Source organism: Fulvia fulva, chromosome 14 (assembly GCF_020509005.1).
Source record: "Fulvia fulva chromosome 14, complete sequence".
NCBI classification, from domain to species: domain Eukaryota; kingdom Fungi; phylum Ascomycota; class Dothideomycetes; order Mycosphaerellales; family Mycosphaerellaceae; genus Fulvia; species Fulvia fulva.
In genome coordinates, this window is record NC_063025.1 from 256,856 (window position 1) to 277,935 (window position 21,080).

The 21,080-nt window shown below is 46.3% G+C and overlaps 2 protein-coding genes across 2 annotated transcripts; one reads left to right on the plus strand and one right to left on the minus strand.

The window, feature by feature from the left end:
• Positions 1 to 8,893: 8,893 nt before the first annotated feature.
• Positions 8,894 to 9,298, minus strand: CLAFUR5_14643 (uncharacterized protein; the record flags this gene model as incomplete). The annotated part of the gene is made up of 1 exon (XM_047913791.1): positions 8,894 to 9,298. One exon carries the CDS (start codon positions 9,296 to 9,298, stop codon positions 8,894 to 8,896), a length of 405 nt encoding a protein of 134 aa, XP_047769785.1.
• Positions 9,299 to 9,644: 346 nt separating this feature from the next.
• CLAFUR5_14644 (uncharacterized protein) lies at positions 9,645 to 10,000 on the plus strand (the record flags this gene model as incomplete). Its single annotated transcript, XM_047913792.1, has 2 exons — positions 9,645 to 9,676; positions 9,727 to 10,000. 2 exons carry the CDS (start codon positions 9,645 to 9,647, stop codon positions 9,998 to 10,000), a joined length of 306 nt encoding a protein of 101 aa, XP_047769782.1.
• Between the last annotated feature and the right edge of the window lie 11,080 nt (positions 10,001 to 21,080).

Genomic DNA, 21,080 nt, shown 5'->3' on the forward strand with positions numbered 1-21,080 from the left:
CGTACTATAGGTATATATAAGACGTAAAAGAGCCTAGTAAGGCACTATTAGACTCCGAGTTAGGGAGCCTATACTAATACCTTAGATAAGTAGGCAAGCTTACTAAGAAGAGTCGCTCTCCGGACATCGCGTTTGTATCGACTAACTATTCATTCTAAGAGAGCCGTAGTGTCTTAGAAACCCCCTCTACTAAGAGAGTTACGCTATAGTGTCTTAGTACTAATACGATCCTTACCGACCGACTTTCCTCCTCTTCCCGGCGGATAGCCATCCTCTCCGCTATCAACCTCGCGTTCGGTTTATCCTATCTCGATCCGATCGCGTACGACCGAATATATCCTTTTACCTAAGGGTAGCTAACCTGTCCCTTAACTTATAAAAATAGAGAACGAGACTAGGTTTATAAGAAAGAGAGTAGCACCTCTTCTAAGAGAGAACTACGAAATATAGTTCAAGCTAATAAGAATATACCTAGTATTTAGGCAGGTTAACTAGGTCCTCGAAGACATTATTACGGACATTCCCGCTACAACCCTATCTATAGCGACACCCTCTATATTATCGGAGTCATCTCTTCCTTTAGATTAAGCGATAAGGATGGCATCGTATAGACGGTACAATGTAACGGCCCTATATAAGATGTACATCTGTCTATCGATAGATAACTAAGAGATAATATACGAGATCCGGTATACGAAGGAGTTGTAGGAATAGGCTAAAGCTAAATATAAGAGAAGACTTCTCGCTACTAGAAGAAGTTTGCTTTAGCAATATACTAATTTCGTGATAACAGAGGACTAGTCAATAGATGACGCCTAGTAGGAGCTTAGCTTAATTATAAGGAGGGCTGTTTTAATCTCGCCTTAGTTCTAAGACATTAAGACTAAGGACAGAAAGATCTAGTAACTCTTAGTAGCTCTAGTAGACTTATTTAGCTCAATTCGCGATGTAATTGATACCTAGGTGAATCTCTTACTATAAGACATTCTTACAATTCTTAGGGAGAAGCAAGAATCAATGATTTATTAAGGGATAGCTATGTTCGCTAAGAAGGGTTTCTAGGGCAAGCTTACGTACTATCTCTACGGTAGTGACCATTTTATAAGTAAGTGCCTATACCTTTCTACAGCTCAGTAGGCTATTAGGAACAAGGACAAACTAGCTAGGGTTACCTACCCTACTAAGAGATAACCGTTACTACCTCGTAGGAGGCTATTATTACTAAATCTTCGTGATGTCCTTAAGGTAATAACGGACCTTATAAAGTAGATAAAGGAGAGCCGTAAGCCAAAGGCCTCCTCTAGTAAGCCTATAAGGGCCTATACGACCTAGGAAGACGCATTAGACTCTAAGATACTATTAGAAGATAATGATGTTAATAAGGTTACCTAGTCTACTATAGAAGCTAAAGGTAAGTACCCCTCGTCCGAGTAGTTACTTAAGTCTTATACATCATTATATATGACTGACTAAGATTCACTATTTAGGACACTAAAGCCTCTTTAAAAGAGGAAGTAGATCAAGGTTAGGGGTGGCTATCTACAAGCTATATATATAGGAAGTGTAGTAATAGGTAGTCCTTCTAGAAAGTAAATTGTCTTAGAAAATGTCCTGTTTGTTCCTAGCCTTAGAGTTAGTCTTGTTTCGTAGAATTAGTTTAGCTAACAGTTTGCTATCTAACTACCTAGTTTCACCCTAAAATCCTTGTCTAGTAAACCCGTTGTCTGGACTAAACTTTAAGGAGGAGTACCGTTTATCTACTCGATCTCGGAAATTCTTAAGCTATAGTATACTAGTATACTCTCCTAAGAACGTGACGGTACCGCTATAGCTAATACTAAGTCTAAAGATTAGTAGGAGCTATAGTATAGAAGATGTACACACCTTAGTAAGGGACTACTAAGAAACCTATATAGAGTCACTAATAAGAAAGATCCTATTCCTATTCCTTCTGAACACTAGAATTACAAGGTCTGCTCCCTTGTAAATATAAGGAAGTTCAAAGGACCTACTATAGAGAGAAAAGGGGAGAGGCTGGCCCTTATCTCTATTAACATCTATAGACCTTTTCAGGGCGTAGTCTCTAGGCTAGGATATAAATATTGGCTTGAGATTATAGACAACTTCTCTAGGAAGAAGTAGGTAATCCCTTTAAAGGCTAGGAGCGACGCTCCTACAGCCCTACGGGATTAGAAGGTCTAGGTAGAACGGTAGTTAAGGTGCTTTCTGTCTACGATCCGTAGTAATAGTATAAAGGAAATTCTCGCCTTACTAAAAGAGTAGGAGAAGGAGTTTGGCACTTAGATAGACACAACTAATGCCTATAAATCTCTTCAGAATAGACCTATAGAAAGGTCAATTGAAGCCTCTAAGAACACAGTCCGGGCTATACTTAAAGACTCTAGCATACTAGTTAAGTTCTAGCTGGAAGCTTTATAAGTACAGACTGTGACCAGAAATAGACTGCCTAATAGTCCGATTATTAATAGTATTGCTCTTTTACTAGAAGAAGCCTTTACTAGCTAAGTACCGTTAGTCGACTATTTCCGCGTCTAGGGATACAAAGCTATAGTCTATATAGACCTAAGAGCCTAACCTTAAGGCTTAAGGAGAGACAAGTTAATAAACCGAGGAAAAGAAGCCGTGTTTATAGGCTACTTAGAAAACACTATAAAACAATAGCTATTCTAGGATCCCGACATAAAAGCTATAAAAGCGTATAGTCACGTCGACTAGTTTAAGAATAAGAAGGGGGGAGATATAGATCTTAGGATCACCTATACTAACTAGCCGAGTCGAGCACTATAGCGTAACCCTATTAGGAGGAAGCCCTTTAGGGCGAAATTTTCCGATAGGGGATTATTAGAAACACCGTTACGAAGGCTAGGAGAAAATATTAAGGAGGTTTTAATACTATCGAAGGCCGATAACGGTAGATCTATATAGAACCTACCCGAGTCATTAATACTATAGCAACCGCTGTTTATATAACTTCCCCCTCCCCTAAAGGACATTAGGGAATACTAGAAGTTTAGAGATTAGGGTACTCTAATAAAAGAAAAAGAAGATGTCGTTTAGTTCGACCTATCCGAACACCTAGCGCTACCTTAAGTTATAGGTAACAAGAGGTTAAGGGGGGACGGAGATAATAACTCTAAAGAGTATAAGGCCAAATACTATAAGGCTCTTATCGCCTAGATGTTCTATCTAGACCCTATAATGAGCTAGGTAGAGGAGATTCTAAACGACGTAGAAGAACATACATTTGCTACTATTAGGTAGGCCAGAGCCTATTAGTAGGAAGTGCTAATCCTAAAGTCCTATAAGGTAGCCGTAGGAGACCCCGAATAGGGATATATATAGAGAGAGGCAATCGAGAACGAACTTATTGCCTTAGTAAGTAACAACACCTAGGAAGTAGTTGTACCGCTAAAGGCTACGAATCTTATTACTTCTAGGTGGGTCTTTAATATAAAAAGAATGATTAGTAGAGCTATTAAGAAGTTTAAGGCAAGACTAGTTATAAGAGGGTTTTTATAGAAATATAGGGTTGACTTCGAAGAGACCTTTATACCTACTGTTAGACATAATACTCTCCGAGTATTTATAGCAGTAGTATATAAGAGAGATCTCGAGATATACCTAGTAGATATAAATAATGCTTTTACCTAAAGTAGCCTTCTTAAAGACATCTATATAATCCTACCCCTAGGAGTTAAAGCACCTCTAAACATAGTGTTTAAGGTCCTACGAAGCCTTTATAGGCTTAAGTAAGCAGCTAGAGACTAGAACAAGCTCTATATTACGAAGCTAGAGAAGATTGGATTTACCTAGTCCTAGGTAGATCTATGCCTACTTATCTATACGGATAGAGACCTTATAGTCCTTACCTATATAGATGATATACCTATTACAGCTCCGAAGCTATTAGATGTTTAGTGGTTTAAGGCTAAGCTTAGAAAAGTGTTTAGGATTAAAGATCTTAGTAAACCTACGAAGATCCTTAGAATAAGGATTATAAGAGACAGGTCCTAAGGCACTTTAAAGCTTGATTAAGGACACTATGTCTACGCTAACTTAGCTAAGATAAACATGGCTAGAGAGAAGGCTACGCCAACCTACTTACCTATAGAGAGCTACGAGTATTTAGTACCTACGGTACCTATAGATAAGAGGTATAACAAACCGGATTACTAGAGCTATAATAGTACCTAGATATAGCTAATAACAATAACAAGGCTAGACTTAGCATTCCCCCTTAGAAGAATTAGCTTATTTGTTGCTAATCCCTCGTAGTAGTATATAAAGGCTTTAAAGAAGCTCTCCCGATACCTACGGTCGTACCTAGACCTAGGTCTTATATATAGAAAGGGAGGGGGCAATCTCTAGAGATACTCGGACTCTAACTACGCTATAGACAAAGTGGATAGAGTCTCAATTCTAGGATACGTGTAGTTCCTTTATAGATCACCTATGTCCTAGATAAGTAGGAAGCAGAAGTCTGTTATAACATTAATAATAGAAGCTAAGTTTATAGCTATATACGTAGCCGTAAAGCAGTCACAATTTCTTACTACTATCCTTAGGGAAATGGGGTGCCTAGAACTAGTAGAAAAGAGCTCTTTCTAGCCGAGTATAAGGGCAAGTAAGGGCACTATTAACGAGCTAAGGCTAGTCAAGCTTATAGGTAACAACTAAGCCGCTTTAATACTTATTAAAGATGCCTATATATAGATAGATAGATTTGTTATTCCCCTGTTCTAGGACCCTATCCGGCCTATATAGGTATATATCTATTGTTATATATAAAGGGAAACCCGAATAGGTGAAAACCCTTCCCGCCCCTAACTTCTCCTTATCTAGATTAGCTTTCCCTCTAAACGTACGTAGTCTATGTCGCTACCCCGTTAGCCCCCGCTCCTAGCCGGTCTCGTCGCGCTACGTCGTATCCTCTCTTCCTATACTGCTCCTACTAGGCGGTACTGTTCTAGCTAGCCCTTCTCTAGTATCTAGTTTGTAATACGCCGTAGGTCCTTAGCGTTGTTAAGAAGTGCCCCAATCGTCCGGTTCCTCGCCTTTACTATCCACTCCCCCCTTCCTAGCGACTATCTCGGACAGACGAGGAGTACGTACCGTACGTTCTAGGAGCGATAGCCGTAGGGGTAGCTAGTATTCGTGTATCCTAGAACCTTCCTCTATAATAGGTACCCCTAGAGGCCGATATGTTCGCTTCGTAGTTAGGTTGCTATACTACTCTATGCCCTCGTAAGGCGGTAGTAGATAAGCTTCGGGGGGTACTTGACCGCGGATTTTATAGCTAACTATTCCTTAGGTTGTCCCGCTAGCTAAGGGCGTCTACTATACCCTACAACCTAGTTGTTCTACCTCTCTTTCTATAGTTACTCTACAAACGATTTCTTACCTTCCTATTATATTACTAGCTATTCGTCCCTTGCCCGGTAGTTCGGCTCGTTTCCGGGTCGAATTCCCCTATACGCTAGTACTAATTCGTAGGCCCTTACGACTATACTAGCGATGACCTTCTATACTAGGTACTGTGCCGACTTACCTAAGTAGGAGGTACGTAGTCCCTAGATGTATAGGTCGAGCGGCGGTATAGCGGTCTCGTGCTTAAGTATCCTCGTTAGTATCGACTTATATACCCCGGTAATGCCTATATATATAAAAGGTCAAAGCATATTAATATTATATATAACTATATTAGACATCTCTAGTAGTAGAAGAAGATTGTAGTAGACTACTACTATATAAAGGATATAGCTACTAATAGGTTAATAAAGCCACTTAATAGCTAGTAGTTCTAAAACTTTATAAGGTAGCTCTAGCTTATATAAAGTGATTATAGGAGACTATGTAGCCTAAGTAGGAGTGTTGAGAACATATAGGCCGTAGGACAAGTATGTAGGTGTAGGTGTGTCATGTGACTAGATCACGTGACTAGGGTTTGCTAGCCTATAGGCTAGTAAACATCCGGACACCTAGTATCTACCTATACTAATACCGGCGATACTATATATATATATACGCTATCCTATTAGGTCCTTCTTCGTCTTTCGTATAATCCGCCGTCTTCTACTACTACGTAACTCGTACCTATTTAATAGTTATTGCCCGTCTATTAATAGGATACTAACTTACTAGTTAGGCTTCTAGCTTACTAGCCGGGCTACCTATAGTAGGCTATATATTAAATAGGTACGGATTAATAGTAGCGGAGTAGAGTAAGAGATCAATCTTTAACTAACTAATAGTACGAGTATATAGCAATATATTAGGAACTAATATATTAATTATATTAGATGTCTATCTAAGCTAAAGGGAAGAGAAGGTATTTCCCTATAAGCTAAGTTATTATAGATACCTTAGGCTACTAGATTACTTCCTAACTGTTGACTCCCTTTAAGATACTATATCTTAATACTATATATACTTTACTAACCTTACTCGAGTGCTCGTAAGCTCGTACGTCGTTACGGCGTAAAGTTACGCGGCGCTATTATATCTATAATACTATAAGCTTAAGATAGAGCGTAAGGTCGTTAAAGCCTTAGGCTCTATTCGGATTGATTAACGACTAATAAGAAGACGGCTTAGTACTTCCCTTACCTAAATATAGTACGCTTACTATTACGTTTAGTACTACTACTTAAACACGTCGTAGACCTATAGTCGTAAGCTATATCGTCGTATAATAAGCACTATACGTTAGGTAGCGGTAGCGTAGATCGTACGCTACTTTATAGTCTAGAAGGGTTAGTAGAGAGCTCTACTCCGCTACGCTTACCTTTAGAGGTTTATAACCGCTAATAGTACATTTTATACGAAAGGTAGGAGCTAGATACCTACCTTATAGCTCGATACGTCAAGATCGGCCGCGCTAGACTAACAGTACAATAGCCCTTAGAAACAGGTGCGTTTTGGAATAAGGATAGGTAATAGAGCATCACTGTCTGGCTATAGAGAGTTGTACACTCTCGGCGAAGTCTAAATTCTCGGCAAAAGTTGGACTTCTCGACATAGGCACAAATCTCGGCAGCGCTCGACTGACAGAACTGTCCTTCGAAACAGACGCATTCCGGACGGACAGAAATGCGCGTAAGAAACATATGCTAGATATATACTACACAGTAGTTGCAATTCCGGTAGCAGTTGCACTTCCGGCAGCAGTTAAATTCTCGGTACTAGTTGGACTTCTCGGTATGTACAAGATGTAGCTGTCGATAATGGCGTCCTTCACTCACCTTTAAGGGTGCAGAGAAAGCGCATACCAAGTTATCCCTAGCCTCGGTCTTATACAGAAACTCGCAAACTACGAGCTATATACACAGAAGCAGTAACGACGAATAGGTGCGAATTGGAACGCCGAGTCAGCATTGTCGGTATGTATTCTCGGCAAATCAGTGAAAGCCGAACCTTACTTCTCGGTGATCGTGGAGCTACACTACTACGGCTCACTTAATTACAACATTTCCCCGATCTATCGAATCTATAAGATCTCGTAGGAAAGGCGGGATTCTTGGGCTGTCTTAACAAACTCGAGGTGGTGAAGCCTCTGATTCCAAGATCGCGCGCTCTCAGAAATGCGGCACACTTTCGCACAGTTTTGTACCGCGCTGACGAAATCGCGCTCACTTGATCGTAGCATTTCCCGGATCCGTCGAACCTGCGAGGCCTCGTAGGGAAGTCTACGATTCCGGCTAGCAAGCAATGCATACTTGGTTGTCAGTATGTATGCATTAGCAGACCACCCCGTGAACTAGCTCGGACTTTGCAACACACAGGCCTGATCTTGGAGGCAGCCTGCGCGCCGGAAGTCGAACATTTCAACAAGTCTCGGCGTCTAACAGCTCTAGGAACGAAGCGATCAACATACTGTGCCTTGCTATGCACATTGAGGGACAGCCGGCATGTCAGTTTTGCGGTAGATCTGGCTGTGTGGTTCTGAAGCCACTGCAATGGATGCTCACTGCCGGTCCAACGACATGACATGTCAAATTGATGATGCGTGTGCATCATGTCACAGTGCACTTGTGTGATGTGCGAGCTTGCAAGGCTAATGACCGTGACGGACAGAGCAAGAAGCAGCTGCAGCGTGTATCCGTACTTGCATAGAGTAGAGAGAAGAGCACAAAGCGGACGACTGAGTCGGAGTTGCTTTTGCGCCAAGCCCGACATGGAGACCCTGAACCGCATGCAGACAACAAGAAGAAGCGAGGGAACATTGATTCGGACTTGATCGACCGAGGATGCAACTACCAACCACCGAGGGCGTCAATAGACCATGTCGCATCGGTCGCCCGCTCGGCACCACAGGGTGCTGTCTGTATTGCGAAGACTCGAGCCGCTTGAGCCGTGCAACAATGCGATGGAGGGTGCTGCTCTAGTACTCAGCACTGCCGCATAAGCTTCAGCAGCACTATGTTCTGTTCCGTCGAACAAACAGGAATGCAAACAAAGACGGGGCAGCGAGCTGACGCTTCTCCTTGTCTGCAACAGAAACATGCTCTGTTTCTCTACACTGACCCCCGTGACTACGTATATAACTTGCTGTACTGCGACTCGGTGCATCCTCGCCGGCATTGCCGTCTATTTCGCGTGTCGGTGGCGCTTCGATGACGGCCCAGAGCCTCTTCCCGCCGCCGCCCTAGAAGCCGACGACGCCGACGCAGACGCCGACAATAACAACAACATAGAAGCCGACGACATCGACCTCAACCTCTACCTCGACCTCGACCACGACACATTCGCCCGTAGATACGTCGACCGACGGCCACGCTAGGGCCTCTGGGCCCTCGTCTGCCTTCTCTTGATCTATCACTCACCACCACCTTCACCCTCGTCCTGCACTCCACGGCTCCAAGTCCCGCCACTCTCAGTCCCCGATGCCGTACTCCGCGCCCTGCAATGGCCATTGAAGGCCATAGCACGCCTGCAATACGGAGACTGCAGCGAGCATGCCCACGCCCACTCGCCTGCCGCATTCGCCCTCCTCGATCCTGCCGAGAAGCGTCCATCGCAGCCTCTGGCCGAATGGGCTGTCGCCTGGGCTGCTGGGGTCCATGGCAGCGGTGAACTCCAGGCTATCACCCTCGAGGCCTTGCACAGAAGCACGCACGTCAAGACCGATGACTTCCCTGGCACGTGGCCGCTCAGTCTCAAGCTGGGCGAGGAGCTCCTCGAACCGAGCTTTGCGCTGTAGAGCTGGCTGAAGCAGCTGCACGGCCTCCGTAGCCTCGTGCCATAGCAACGCTCGCCAACATTGGAAGCGCGCGACCATTCTGAGTACTACGAACTGCATGCCGCCGCTGCCTATCGATGCTACGAGCCGGCGTGGAAGTGGCACTTGTCAACCACGCCCCGCTCCGCTCCCTGGGCTGTTACCGCTCCGCTGCTATGTCTCCGCCATCGAAGCCACTGGTAGCGCGCAGTCCCTGCCCGACTGCTGAAGAATGTGAATGCCAGTCTACGCGAGCTCCATCGCTTAGCTACGTAGCTCCAGCAAGATCTGCCTGAAGCACTCGCCGGGCACGAGCGCTACCGCATTACCTTACTCCGGGCCGTGCGCGAAACGGCTGTTGACTACGATGACCCAGCTTCCCGCGTGCCCAGCGACACTCTCGACAATGTCGTCTAGCAGATACGCACCCGCTACGTCGTAAGCACCGTGGCCTCTGCCAATGTCCAGCTCGTGCTCGAGTTTGCTAGCTCCTCCCTCGCCCTTATCGAGCGTCAATTGGAACGCAGCCAACGTCTGGTCGACCGCATAGCACGCCTCTATGCCTCGCCGATCGCCGACCCTCTGGACATTGCACAACTCGCAGACGAGGTCTTCCACTTCTACGACAACTTCTACAACTATACGATTGATCTTCTTATCGGTCGCGCCGACCCTGTCACCCGTGAGATGACATTTCCCAACCCCTTGGATCTTCTGGACACACGATCTGATCTTGAGCTACTCAGAGCCAAGCTTCTTTAGACCTGGACCGAGGCGTATAATAAGGACCTTGCGCAGCCGTGGACGGATAGCAAGCAAGGCAAAGCATAGGTGGACTTTGACTCGTCGGTGGACGGTCCGGTATGGGCAGCGTGGTATACGTCCGAGTATCCTAGCACGGAATACTGGGGCCCGGATGCTCGGGCGCCCGTCAATGTTTCGACGAAGAAGAAGGGACTGCAGCAGTTGGGACTGGCGGAGGAAGATAAAGCAACTAGGACTGGCGGAGGAAGATGAAGCAACTGGAACTGGGGGAGGACGATGAAGTAACTAGGACTGGCGGGGGGAGATGAAGCAACTGGAACTAGGGGAGCACGGTAAAGCGACTGGGACTGGCGGAGGGAGATGAAGCAACTGGAATTGGCGGAGGCAGATAGGACAAGCACACGCGGAGGAGGATAAAGCGTAGCGGTATGGTGAACATAGTACTTATAAGGAGGAAAGCGGATACATCGAGATCGTGACGCCTAATTCAGTGTATGTGCTTCAAATCAATGCTTGACTTGTTCGTTCTCTTTGTGGGAGTGAGACATCTAATCTTTGTGCCTAGACAATAGCCTCAGTCTTAAACGCCCGCCATTTATCGGTTAGCAAACATTTCTGTTCCTTGCTCGAGCCCTTCACATCTCTCTCTGCACTACTACCGACTTCTTCTTGTTCTTGACTCTCCTCTACCACCTTCTCGCACCAAGACTTCAGAGACTAGCTATCAACGCGACTGTTCGTTCATAGGAGAACTACTATCATATCAACTCCACGCGCTTCCTTGACTTCCCTACGAGCAGATCTAAACGGCGGCGGTATGTCACCCTCTTCCCCTTCCCTTCTCTCCCCTTTCCTTCTCTTCCCTTCCCTCCCACGCCTCCCTAGCCAGAAAGAACCACCATGAAGCGATCCACACAACTCCATCATTATACTAACCCACCCACTCCTAGCAGCATCAACACCACACCCAATACCACCACCACACCACTACACCACACCACCACCACCACCATGCCCCCCAAAAAAGCATCTACCAAAAAACCCGAGCCTCAACACTACACCACCACCATCCCTATGCACTGGCACCTAACCGCCTCCCTCCTCGCAGTACGTACGTCCCCCCACTACCCCCACCCCTTCCGTAATCAGGCAACTAACATAATTTGGTACCAGTTCGTCCTACTCCTCCTCTAAATCTGGCATGTAGCGATCACGAAAGCCGCGTTCGAGAGGGGCCGGCAGCAGGGCTTGGCAGAGTGTTTTGCGATTAAGATGGGGAGGATTTGAGCACGACGGTCCCGACGATAGGAGCTAGCAAGAGGTACGCGGGTGAGTCGTGGCTGCGTAGGGAGAAGTGGAAATCGCGGTATAGGCGGCGGTTTAAGGTAGCTGCGGGATTCTGGGTGTGTTGTGGTGGAATTGAAGAGCCCGGTATGTAGCTACGATAGAGTCTTTTGTTAGGACACGGCGGTGTTCGACCTTAGAGGTTCTCGGTGTGAAGGATAGATAGAGAAGGCATTGTCTGAGGCGGGTAGATTGCTAGTCAAGATAATCGTGCGTATAACTACCTACCGCCGTCTGCCTTGATAAGATTAAGCTCCTTTACTCCGGACTGTAGGTCAACTTGATACTATAGGTTGTAGTACGCTAGGCGTAGTAAGAAAGTTAGATTGTACTCCCTACGTAAGGTATAGGTTTGCTTACTATTATTATATAGCTGCTTTTGTGTCTATCCGGACAGACGCTTACTACCGAGGGTCCTACGTTAGGACGGCGTCGAGCGACTACTCGTCCGCGTTACCTAATATTAACGCTTAATATACCTATACTACTATATATCTTTATCCCTAGTCTTTCGCTATCTTCCTCCGCGTATCTAAAGTAGCCTTTTAGGGTTACGTAGCGTATTAAGTAACTATATAATATCGTAGAGGAAAACGCTTATCGATCTCTACGCTAAAACAAGACACATTCGAAAGCTCTTATCAAGGCCATTCTAACGATATATAAAGCAGGCCACTGCCCCTAGGACTAAGGGAGTTCTACCTTATTCAATCTAGATAGCTTAAAGCTCTCTTCACCCTGTTTCTTTAGCTCCAAACGCCGCGGAGGTGCCTAGCTACATTAGGCAACTCCTAGGCAATAGTAGCCTAGGCTACGGCACTAACGGCGCCTACGGCCCTATAGGCGAAGCCCCCCTAAGACAACTAGTAGCAACTTATAGAGGACGTAAAAAGTATAGAAACTAACGATTAGCTCCCTTACCGGTCTCTATAGGTAATGATCACTTAGCTACGCACGGCGCTTGTACTGTCGTATTACCGAGGGTAATAAGAAATAAGGACGACGTCCTAGGCGATTAGTAAGGCCACCCGGAATCAATACCCCTATAGCTAGGCATCGGTCGCGGCATCGATACTAGGCCCCCGCCTAACGTACGATGTAGTTACGATCCGTATTATAGTAAAGGAAGACTAGGCCGAAGTTACGAAGCTATCGAATAAGGAGCTCGCCTAACGAATTAACTAACTAGGGGTGGTCGTAGTGAACTAATAGTCTAACGGCACTCTATAGATCTATACTAGCTCTACTACTACTAGGAGGCACCTAGAGGCATAGCTATAGTAGGTATCTAAGGTTACGGTATTAGCGAAGGTCTTAACGAAGCAATTTACGATCCTAGTCCACGACATGCCTAAGGAGTTTGACCTAACTAACTAGGGTCACCTACGCGCTCTCTAAGAGGACAACCCGGTCACTCTTAACTCTCTAATCTAGAAGGCGACTTGGCTCTATAGGAAATGGCCAGAAGGCAAGAAGGCCTCGGCGCTAATAGTATAGCTATAAGACGCGAAAGCGGCGGATCTAGCGATAGAACAAGGCCTAGTCTAGCAATATAGCCTTAAGATTGTAGAAAAGTACTCCTTATCCTTTCGTGTCCTCTAATACTTCAAATGCTAATAGTATAGACACCAAACCTATACGTGTATAAACAAGTAGGCCTACTCGAACTATATAGGAGACTATATATCTAGGGACTATATATCGACTACGAGACGGTACGCGAACTGTCCGGGGCACTACCTATCGTATAGTACGGAATGCCTATAGCGGAAACTAGCGAAAAACAAGGCAATCACAAACAGAACCGTCGCCCTAAGATTCTACGGCGACCGTAAGGCTAGCCTATACCGGAACTAACTAGCGGCGGTCGGGTATAAGCGCCCTAGGGCCGAGAACGATATAAAGGATACGTAACCTAGGGCGTACGGGAGGCTACGTACTCTACTAGCTACGGCGAGGGAATCTAACTAGGCCCGGCTCCCCTTTAGTATATAGCTAATAGGCGTAGACTAGGACGTATAGGGTAGTAGGATATAGGACGATATAGAGGAAATGATTATCGATACCGATGACTAGCCTCGACACGCTTAGTATCATCTAGTATAACGTTAACTATAGTAAGGATATAGTCTAGAACCATTTCCTATACGAGGCGGACCCGCGCGTCTACTACGTCCTTATAATCTAGGAGCTATAGATTAACCCGTACTATAAGAGACTAACGACCTATAAGTTACTAGGCTATACGACATGCCTACGAGGCGACGGCAGACCCCGTACGTGCTTCTATATTAGTAAAGACATACTAGAATCCGACTAGGAGGTAGTGTACTACGTAGACGAAGAAGGCGGGGGCGATATTACCTCCCTCTACGTAGGTAGTACCTAGATACACAACCTATATATACAACCGCTAGCCTCGAGGTCTAGCCGCGACCTAGGGGTCTATAGATACCTAGACAGTGCGCTTAAGAGACAAGGGTACCACATCGTAGTAGGAGACTTTAATATATACTACCCTTCCTAGGAAAGCCTTATATAGCCGCACCCTATAGCCGACGAAGTACTCGACTTAATAGCGAGCAACGTAATTGCCCTTAATACCCCGAAGGACCTAGGCACCTAGAAGAGAGGGGGACTCTAAGGTACGATCGACCTCTCCTAGATCTTAGATAGCTACTACTATACGGTAACCTACTATAGGATCGAATATAAACTCGAGGCGTCGTTAGACTATATACTAGTCAGGACCTCTATTACGATATAGATATAACGTATACTAGCGAGAACCCCTAAGCTTAACTAGGGAAAGGCCTACTAGGCTAATATCTAGGCGTACCTCGATGACTCTAAGAGGCTAGTCTAGATCGCGTAGTAGTAATACAATAGTAAAGACGAGATAGACGAAGTAGTCTAGGGGTTAATAGACGAAATAAGAAAAGCGACCTTACTTCACGTTCCGCTTACCTAACTAACGATATAGTCTAAACTATACTAGACGCCGGAGTGTACTACGGTAGTAAGAGAAGCAAGGAGAGCACGCCGGGTATAGACGAGCAGCTATAGCGAGGAGGCCTAGAACGTATATAGGGAGGCATACTAATAGAAGAAAGCTATAATACGAAGGGAGAAAAGAGTCGGCTAGAGGGCTATAGTAGAAGAAATCGCCGGCAAGCTAGAGAGGATATAGAAGCTAGCAAAATAGGCCCGACAGGACCCTATATAGGGCCCCTCCTTCTCTATCCTAGCGCTATAATCGCCTAGTAGCCCGGTTAGCGACCCCGAGGCCAAGGCGCGTCTACTAGCTAGCAAGTTCTTCCCGCCCCTAGTCGAGGCTAATCTAAGCGATATAAATAGCTCTATCCCCCTAGCCCCTAGTATCGCGGTCCGATAGGAGGTATCCGAGGGAGAAGTTACCGCTATACTTAGGAAGTTACCGGCGAAGAAAGCCCCGGGGCTAGAGAGGATCCTAAACGAGCTACTAAAGAAGTATAGAGATCAACTAGCCCTAGTAGTTATAGCGATCTTTAACGCCTACCTATAGACCGGATACTACCCCGATAGCATTTAAACAATCGACGATAGTAGTCCTACGTAAGCCGTAAAAGGAAGACTATACGTAGGTAAAGTCGTACCGCCTAATTACGCTCCTTAACACTCTTAGGAAGGCGCTTAAGAAGCTAGTTATAACGAGACTCTCCGATACGGTAGAGGAATACTCCCTACTCCCGGACACCTAGATAGGTACGCGCCTATAGCGATCGACGCTATCCGCGATAGAACTTATTACCTCTTAGGTAAAGGCTATCTAGTATAAGAATAGGGACAAGGTGGCTTCCTTACTTAGCCTAGACATATCGGGAGCCTTCGACTACGTATTATACCCGCGGCTACTCTATATCCTAAGGTCGAAAGGACTCCCTAAGTAGCTTATTAACTTCGTACGGTCCTACCTCTAAAACCGTAGTACGTCGATCCTAGTCGGCTAGTATAGAAGCCTATTTTAAGTAGTCTATACTAGAATCCCGTAAGCCTTAACGCTAGTACCTATTCTATTCCTCTTCTTTATAGCGACGCTACTCCTAGCCCTAGAATCCTAGAACACCGCTACGAGCGGCTTCGTAGACGACATAAACATCCTAGCGTAGTCTTCCTCGACTAAGGAGAACTATAGGCTACTAGAAGAGAAGTACAAGATCTACGAGGACTAGGCTAGGAGGCACGGGGCTCGGTTTGCCCTAGAAAAGTACAATCTAATACACTTTACGCGCCGGCCACGGTTCTACAATATATAAGCTTCTATCTAGATATAGGGGCACACGACTAACCCGGCAAATCAGCTTAGGATCCTCGGACTATAGGTAGACCCGGCGCTACGGTAGAGGAAGTACGTATAGGCAATATTACGGAAAGCTAAACAGAATATAGCATTATACTAGAGGCTTACTACGTCTATATAGGGGGCGGACTTCCGGTAGTCACGACTTCTATATACGGCTATTATATAGCCAGTCCTTACCTATAGTAGCTAAGTATAGTCCTTAGGCGAGAGGGCCTACCTATCGAAGGGACTCGTCGCGCCGCTAGCGAAGATATAAAACTAATGCCTAAGGAAGGTCACCGGGGTATATAAGTCGATACTAACGAGGATACTTAAGTACAAGACCGCTATACCGCCGATCGACCTATATATCTAGGGACTACGGACCTCCTACTTAGGCAAGTCGGTATAGTACCTAGTATAGAAGGTCATCGCTAGTATAGTCGTAAGGGCCCGCGAATTAGTACTAGCGTATAAGGGTATTCGACCCGGAAACGAGCCGAACTACCGGGTAAGGGACGAATAGCTAGTAATATAATAGGAAGGTAAGAAATCGTTTATAGAGTAACTATAGAAAGAGAGGTGGAACAACTAGGTTGTAGGGTATAGTAGACGCCCTTAGCTAGCGGGACAACCTAAGGAATAGTTAGCTATAAAATCCGCGGTCAAGCACCCCCCGAAGCTTATCTACTACCGCCTTACGAGGGTATAGAGTAGTATAGCAACCTAACTACAAAGCGAACACATCGGCCTCTAGGGGTACCTATTATAGAGGAAGGTTCTAGGATATACGAATACTAGCTACCTCTACGGCTATCGCTCCTAGAACGTACGCTACGTACTCCTCGTCTATCCGAGGTAGTCGCTAGGAAGGGGGGAGTAGATAGTAAAGGCGAGGAACCGGACGATTAGGGCACTTCTTAACAACGCTAAGGACCTACGGCGTATTACGAACTAGATACTAGAGAAGGGCTAGCTAGAACAGTACCGCCTAGTAGGAGTAGTATAGGAAGAGAGGACACGACGTAGCGCGACGAGACCGGCTAGGAGCGGGGGCTAACGGGGTAGTAATATAGACTACGTACGTTTAGAGGGAAAGCTAAACTAGATAAGGAGTAGTCGGGGGCGGGAAGGGTTTTCACCTATTCGGGTTTCCCTTTATATATAACAATAGATATATACCTATATAGGCCGGATAGGGTCCTAGAATAGGGGAATGACAAATCTATCTATCTATATAATATCGTAAGAATACGGCACTATCACCGTATCGAAGGGCCTCTATTACTAAATACGGCGTATTCGACAGCGCGTATCGAGAGCAACTTAGGAACGTATAAAGTAACTGTCCGCACCGGATACCTATCGAGATATATAGCTCTAAAGCTGGCCTGTTTCGAGGTTCTAGTCACCCCGTTTCTATAGCTTAGCTACGGCCCTAAGCCCCCTTCTAGACTAGCCGAAACTTAGCTAGAACATTACCTAACTTAGATCATAAGCTATACTAGCAATTTACTACAAACCTACTATATACCCTTAACGTACACAGTTCGTATAACATATAGAACACTTATAAGACCTTACGCTATAACCTAAACGGCCGCCCGCTAGTCCTCTCGAAAAGGAGAAGGCGAACTAGAGACATAGACTCTAGACTAGAAGTCTAGTAAGCGAGTATTAAGCAACTTATAAGGGAAACCCACGCCTACTAAAAACAGACACAAAGTACACTACTACTAAGCTAGCAATAATATAGCTAGCAATAATAGCTAAACTAGTAATAGCTATAGTAACCGCGACTATAAATATATAGTAAGCCTCCCCTCCGGGTTAACTAAATCTCTATATAGAAGGACCTCTATAAAGAGGCTTAAGAGATACTCGAAGTAGATAAGCGCCTAGCTAGGGCGTATAAGAACACGATCGCCTAACTCCTCGTAGCCCTTAAAGCACTCGAATATTAGATCCCGAGAGCAATCTAGTAGATAATATAGAAAGCTACTACCTAGTACACTCCTATATAGGCAAACGTAGTAGCTAGCTCCCCTAACCTACGGACCTAAAGGACAAACAACGCTATTAGGGTGTACGTTACGGACCCGGAGGAGAAGCGAGAGCTAGAGGGCCTAATAAGTAAGGAGCTAGTAGATAGGATTAGCTAGAAGGAGATAGTAGGAGCTAAAATCGAGCCTAGAGGAGTGATACGCCTCTTTATAGTATAGGAGACAGACCGACAAAAGCTCGAGACCCTTAAGGACTAGATAGTTAAGGTAGCGAGGTCGGTAAAGATCTCTTACTAGTAGTTTACGGTAATAGTCTATAGGGTACTAAGGACCTTTAGGGTAGAGAACGACCTCGCCCTACTCTAGATATAGAACTAGAACACCTTACCGGGAGTACGCTTTACTAAAGTAGCGTAGCTAAATAAGAACGTCGAAGCTACTAAGACGTACTCCTCTCTAATCGTCTAGATAGCTACCGCGGAATAAGCAAACTAGGTCCTAGAAGGAGGACTATTCTAGTAATACAAACGCCTCGACACGGAGATATATAGATAGATAGATATTTCATTAAGCTGTTGTAGTGCCCTTTGGCCTATGCAGCTATGCTATCTTGTTTTTGTATATATAGAGGGGAAACCGTGTTGGTGAAAACCCCTCCTCCTTCCCGCCTGTCTTTTCCTCCTCGTTGTCGTCTTAAATTTCCCTTGTTAGGGGTACGCTAGTGTCATGGGCCTGCCCTGATGACTACCCTATCTGCAACCCCCCTCGCTTCCGCCTCTTGTCTATCCACTCCTCCGTCTCGCTCGCGAGGCTAAACTGCTGGAGGTATCCCTGCTGTAGTATCCACCGAGAGATTCGGCGAATGTTGCCTTTGTCCCTAATAATTGACTTGTAGTCTCTCCTTCCCGCTTGGTGCCTCCAATTTCCCCTGCCTCTCGCCCACTGCGGGCATCGTAGTAGCATATGTTCTGGGTTTTGCGATGGGTAGCCACACTGGCAGGCTGGGCTATAGATGTCTAGTGCGCGTCTTCTGAACAGGTAGGCCCTTAATCCAATGTGTTCGGACCTGATTTGGATCGCTATGCTTGCTTCGGCCCTTGTCAGGTCCCTATATAGCTGGTAATTGTGTCTCTGGAAGGCTCGGAGCGCTATCGGGCCTGTTGTCTTAGGGGGCTTCTCTTTCCAGTCCTGCTCCCATAGGCAGCTCGCTATCTGTTCCGCTAGGTTTTGGGTCTTAGCCTTGCTCCCGCCGGCCTGGCGAGTCCTACGCTCCTCCTCCTTTCGTGCTAGCCATTCGGTGCTTGTCTGTACGGCCGTAAAGGTCGTAAGGTCATCCTCTTTTTGGCTTGTCCTATATCCTGCCCCTCTCCGGTAGCGGCTTTCTATCTTATTCTTTGCCTCCTGGATCGTGGTTTGTGCTAGGTAACCTGTCGTCTTTGCCGCGTATTGAATTCTCATTCCCCGGATGTACTGGCCGATTGGTGGTATTCCTGTCTCCATTTCTACCGTGCTTGTTGACGTTGTCTTGTATGCGCCTAGTACCCTACGTAGGTTGCCTGCCTGTGTCCTGTTTAGGGGTTGCTCTATCCGTTTCGGGATCGGCTTGCCTGCGCCTCCTGTTCCCCAAATCTGTGCCCCGTACAACATAGCTGGTCTGACGATCGCCTTATACATTACTCTTGCCTTGTCGAATGTTGCTCCCCATGTAGATGCCGTAAGCCTCTTTATCGAGGCTTCATTGACTTGCGCTCGACTCTGGGCTTTCTTAATCTGTACATTCCAGCTTAGCTTCGGGTCGAGCCAGATCCCTAGTACTCGTAGCTCCGCTGATGGCTTGGTCTCGTAGCCTTGGATTCTTACCGCCGCCTTCATATTATGGTGTGTTCTCGCTTTACTGAAGTGTATAAGTTGGTACTTTTCAGGGGCGAACCGGGCACCATGCTTCTTTGCCCACTCCTCGCATTTCTTGTGCCTATCTTCAAGGAGGCGACAGTTCTCTTCTGTCGAGTCTGACCAGGCTAGGATGTTTGTATCGTCTACGAACCCCGATGCTGAGGTTTGCGGAGAGGTGAGTAGGGGGATTAGATCCGACATAAATATTAGAAACAGGATAGGGGAGAGAGTAGATCCCTGAGGTATTCCAGTCTCTGCCTTCACCGGGTCGGACGTGTACCTTCCTAGGACTAGGTATGTCGTCCGTTCCTGGAGAAAGGAGAAGACGAACGACGTTGCCCACTGGGGGATGCCTTTCTGCTGTAGGATATGTATTAGCCTTTGGTGTGAGACGTTGTCGAAGGCCCCTGCGATGTCGAGGGATAGTAAAGACGCCGCTCGGTTCCTGCCGTAGTGCCAGAGGGTCTGGATTTGCTCCGTAATTAGCTCCATTGCTGTTAGTGTCGATCGCTGGCTTCTTCCCCCCATCTGTGTTGCTGGGAGTACGTGGTTGTCCTCGGCAAGCTGCGTAAGTCTCTGGGCTACTATCTTTTCTAGGACCTTCCCTATCGTATTTAGAAGTGCTATTGGTCTGTACGACTTGGGCTGAGTATAGTCTTCCTTCTGTGGCTTGCGTAGCACTACTGTCATAGACTCTCTGTACGGCTTCGGGTGATACCCTAGCCGTAGGCACGCGGTAAATAGGTTTGCAAGGCTCGGCGCGATCTCTTCTCTACACTCTTTTAGCAGTACGTTTGGTATCCTGTCTGGGCCTGGGGCTTTTCGTCCCTTTAGCTTACTTATGACTCCTGTTACTGTGTTAGGGCTAACCGCCCAATCCATGTCCAGGGGTTCCGGGTATGTGCTCGGGTCGATGTCCGTAAGGTCTGCCTCTACTTGCGTCGAAAAGAAATGGTCGGCTAACGCTTTTGCCTTGCCCCGGGGCGTAGCCTGGGCAATCCCTTCGCGGTCTACGATTGGGGGGAAGTGAGGGGCTTGTTGCTCTTCAGGTAGTCGTGCCCATTTAGCAAGTCTCCACATCTGTTCCGGGTTTTCTGTAACGAGCCCGATCGTCGCTCTCCAGTCCTGCAGCTTATCGCGTCTTATCTGTGCCTTCTTCTCTTGTGTCGCGTGGCAGTATTGCTCCCACGTCTCTTGGGTGTGCTCCTTCGTCCACTGTCGCCTTGCCCTTCTAGCCTCCCTTACCTTCGTAGAGCATTCAGGGGTCCAGAAGGCCTTCTGCTGCGTTGAGGGCCGGAGTAACGGCGTGTATTGTTCCGCTGCTTGCCATATGACCGAGGTAATCTGTTCCGCTGCTTGATCTAGCTGAGCTGTCGTCTCGAGTTCTCTATGCTGTGGTAGGTTCGCTATTAGGAAGCCTCTTATGTCGTCCCAGCGTGCCTTCTTCCAGTTACGGCGTGGTTCGTTTGCTGGCTCCTCTATCGCCTTCACCCCTAGCGTCGTTTGGATAGGGATA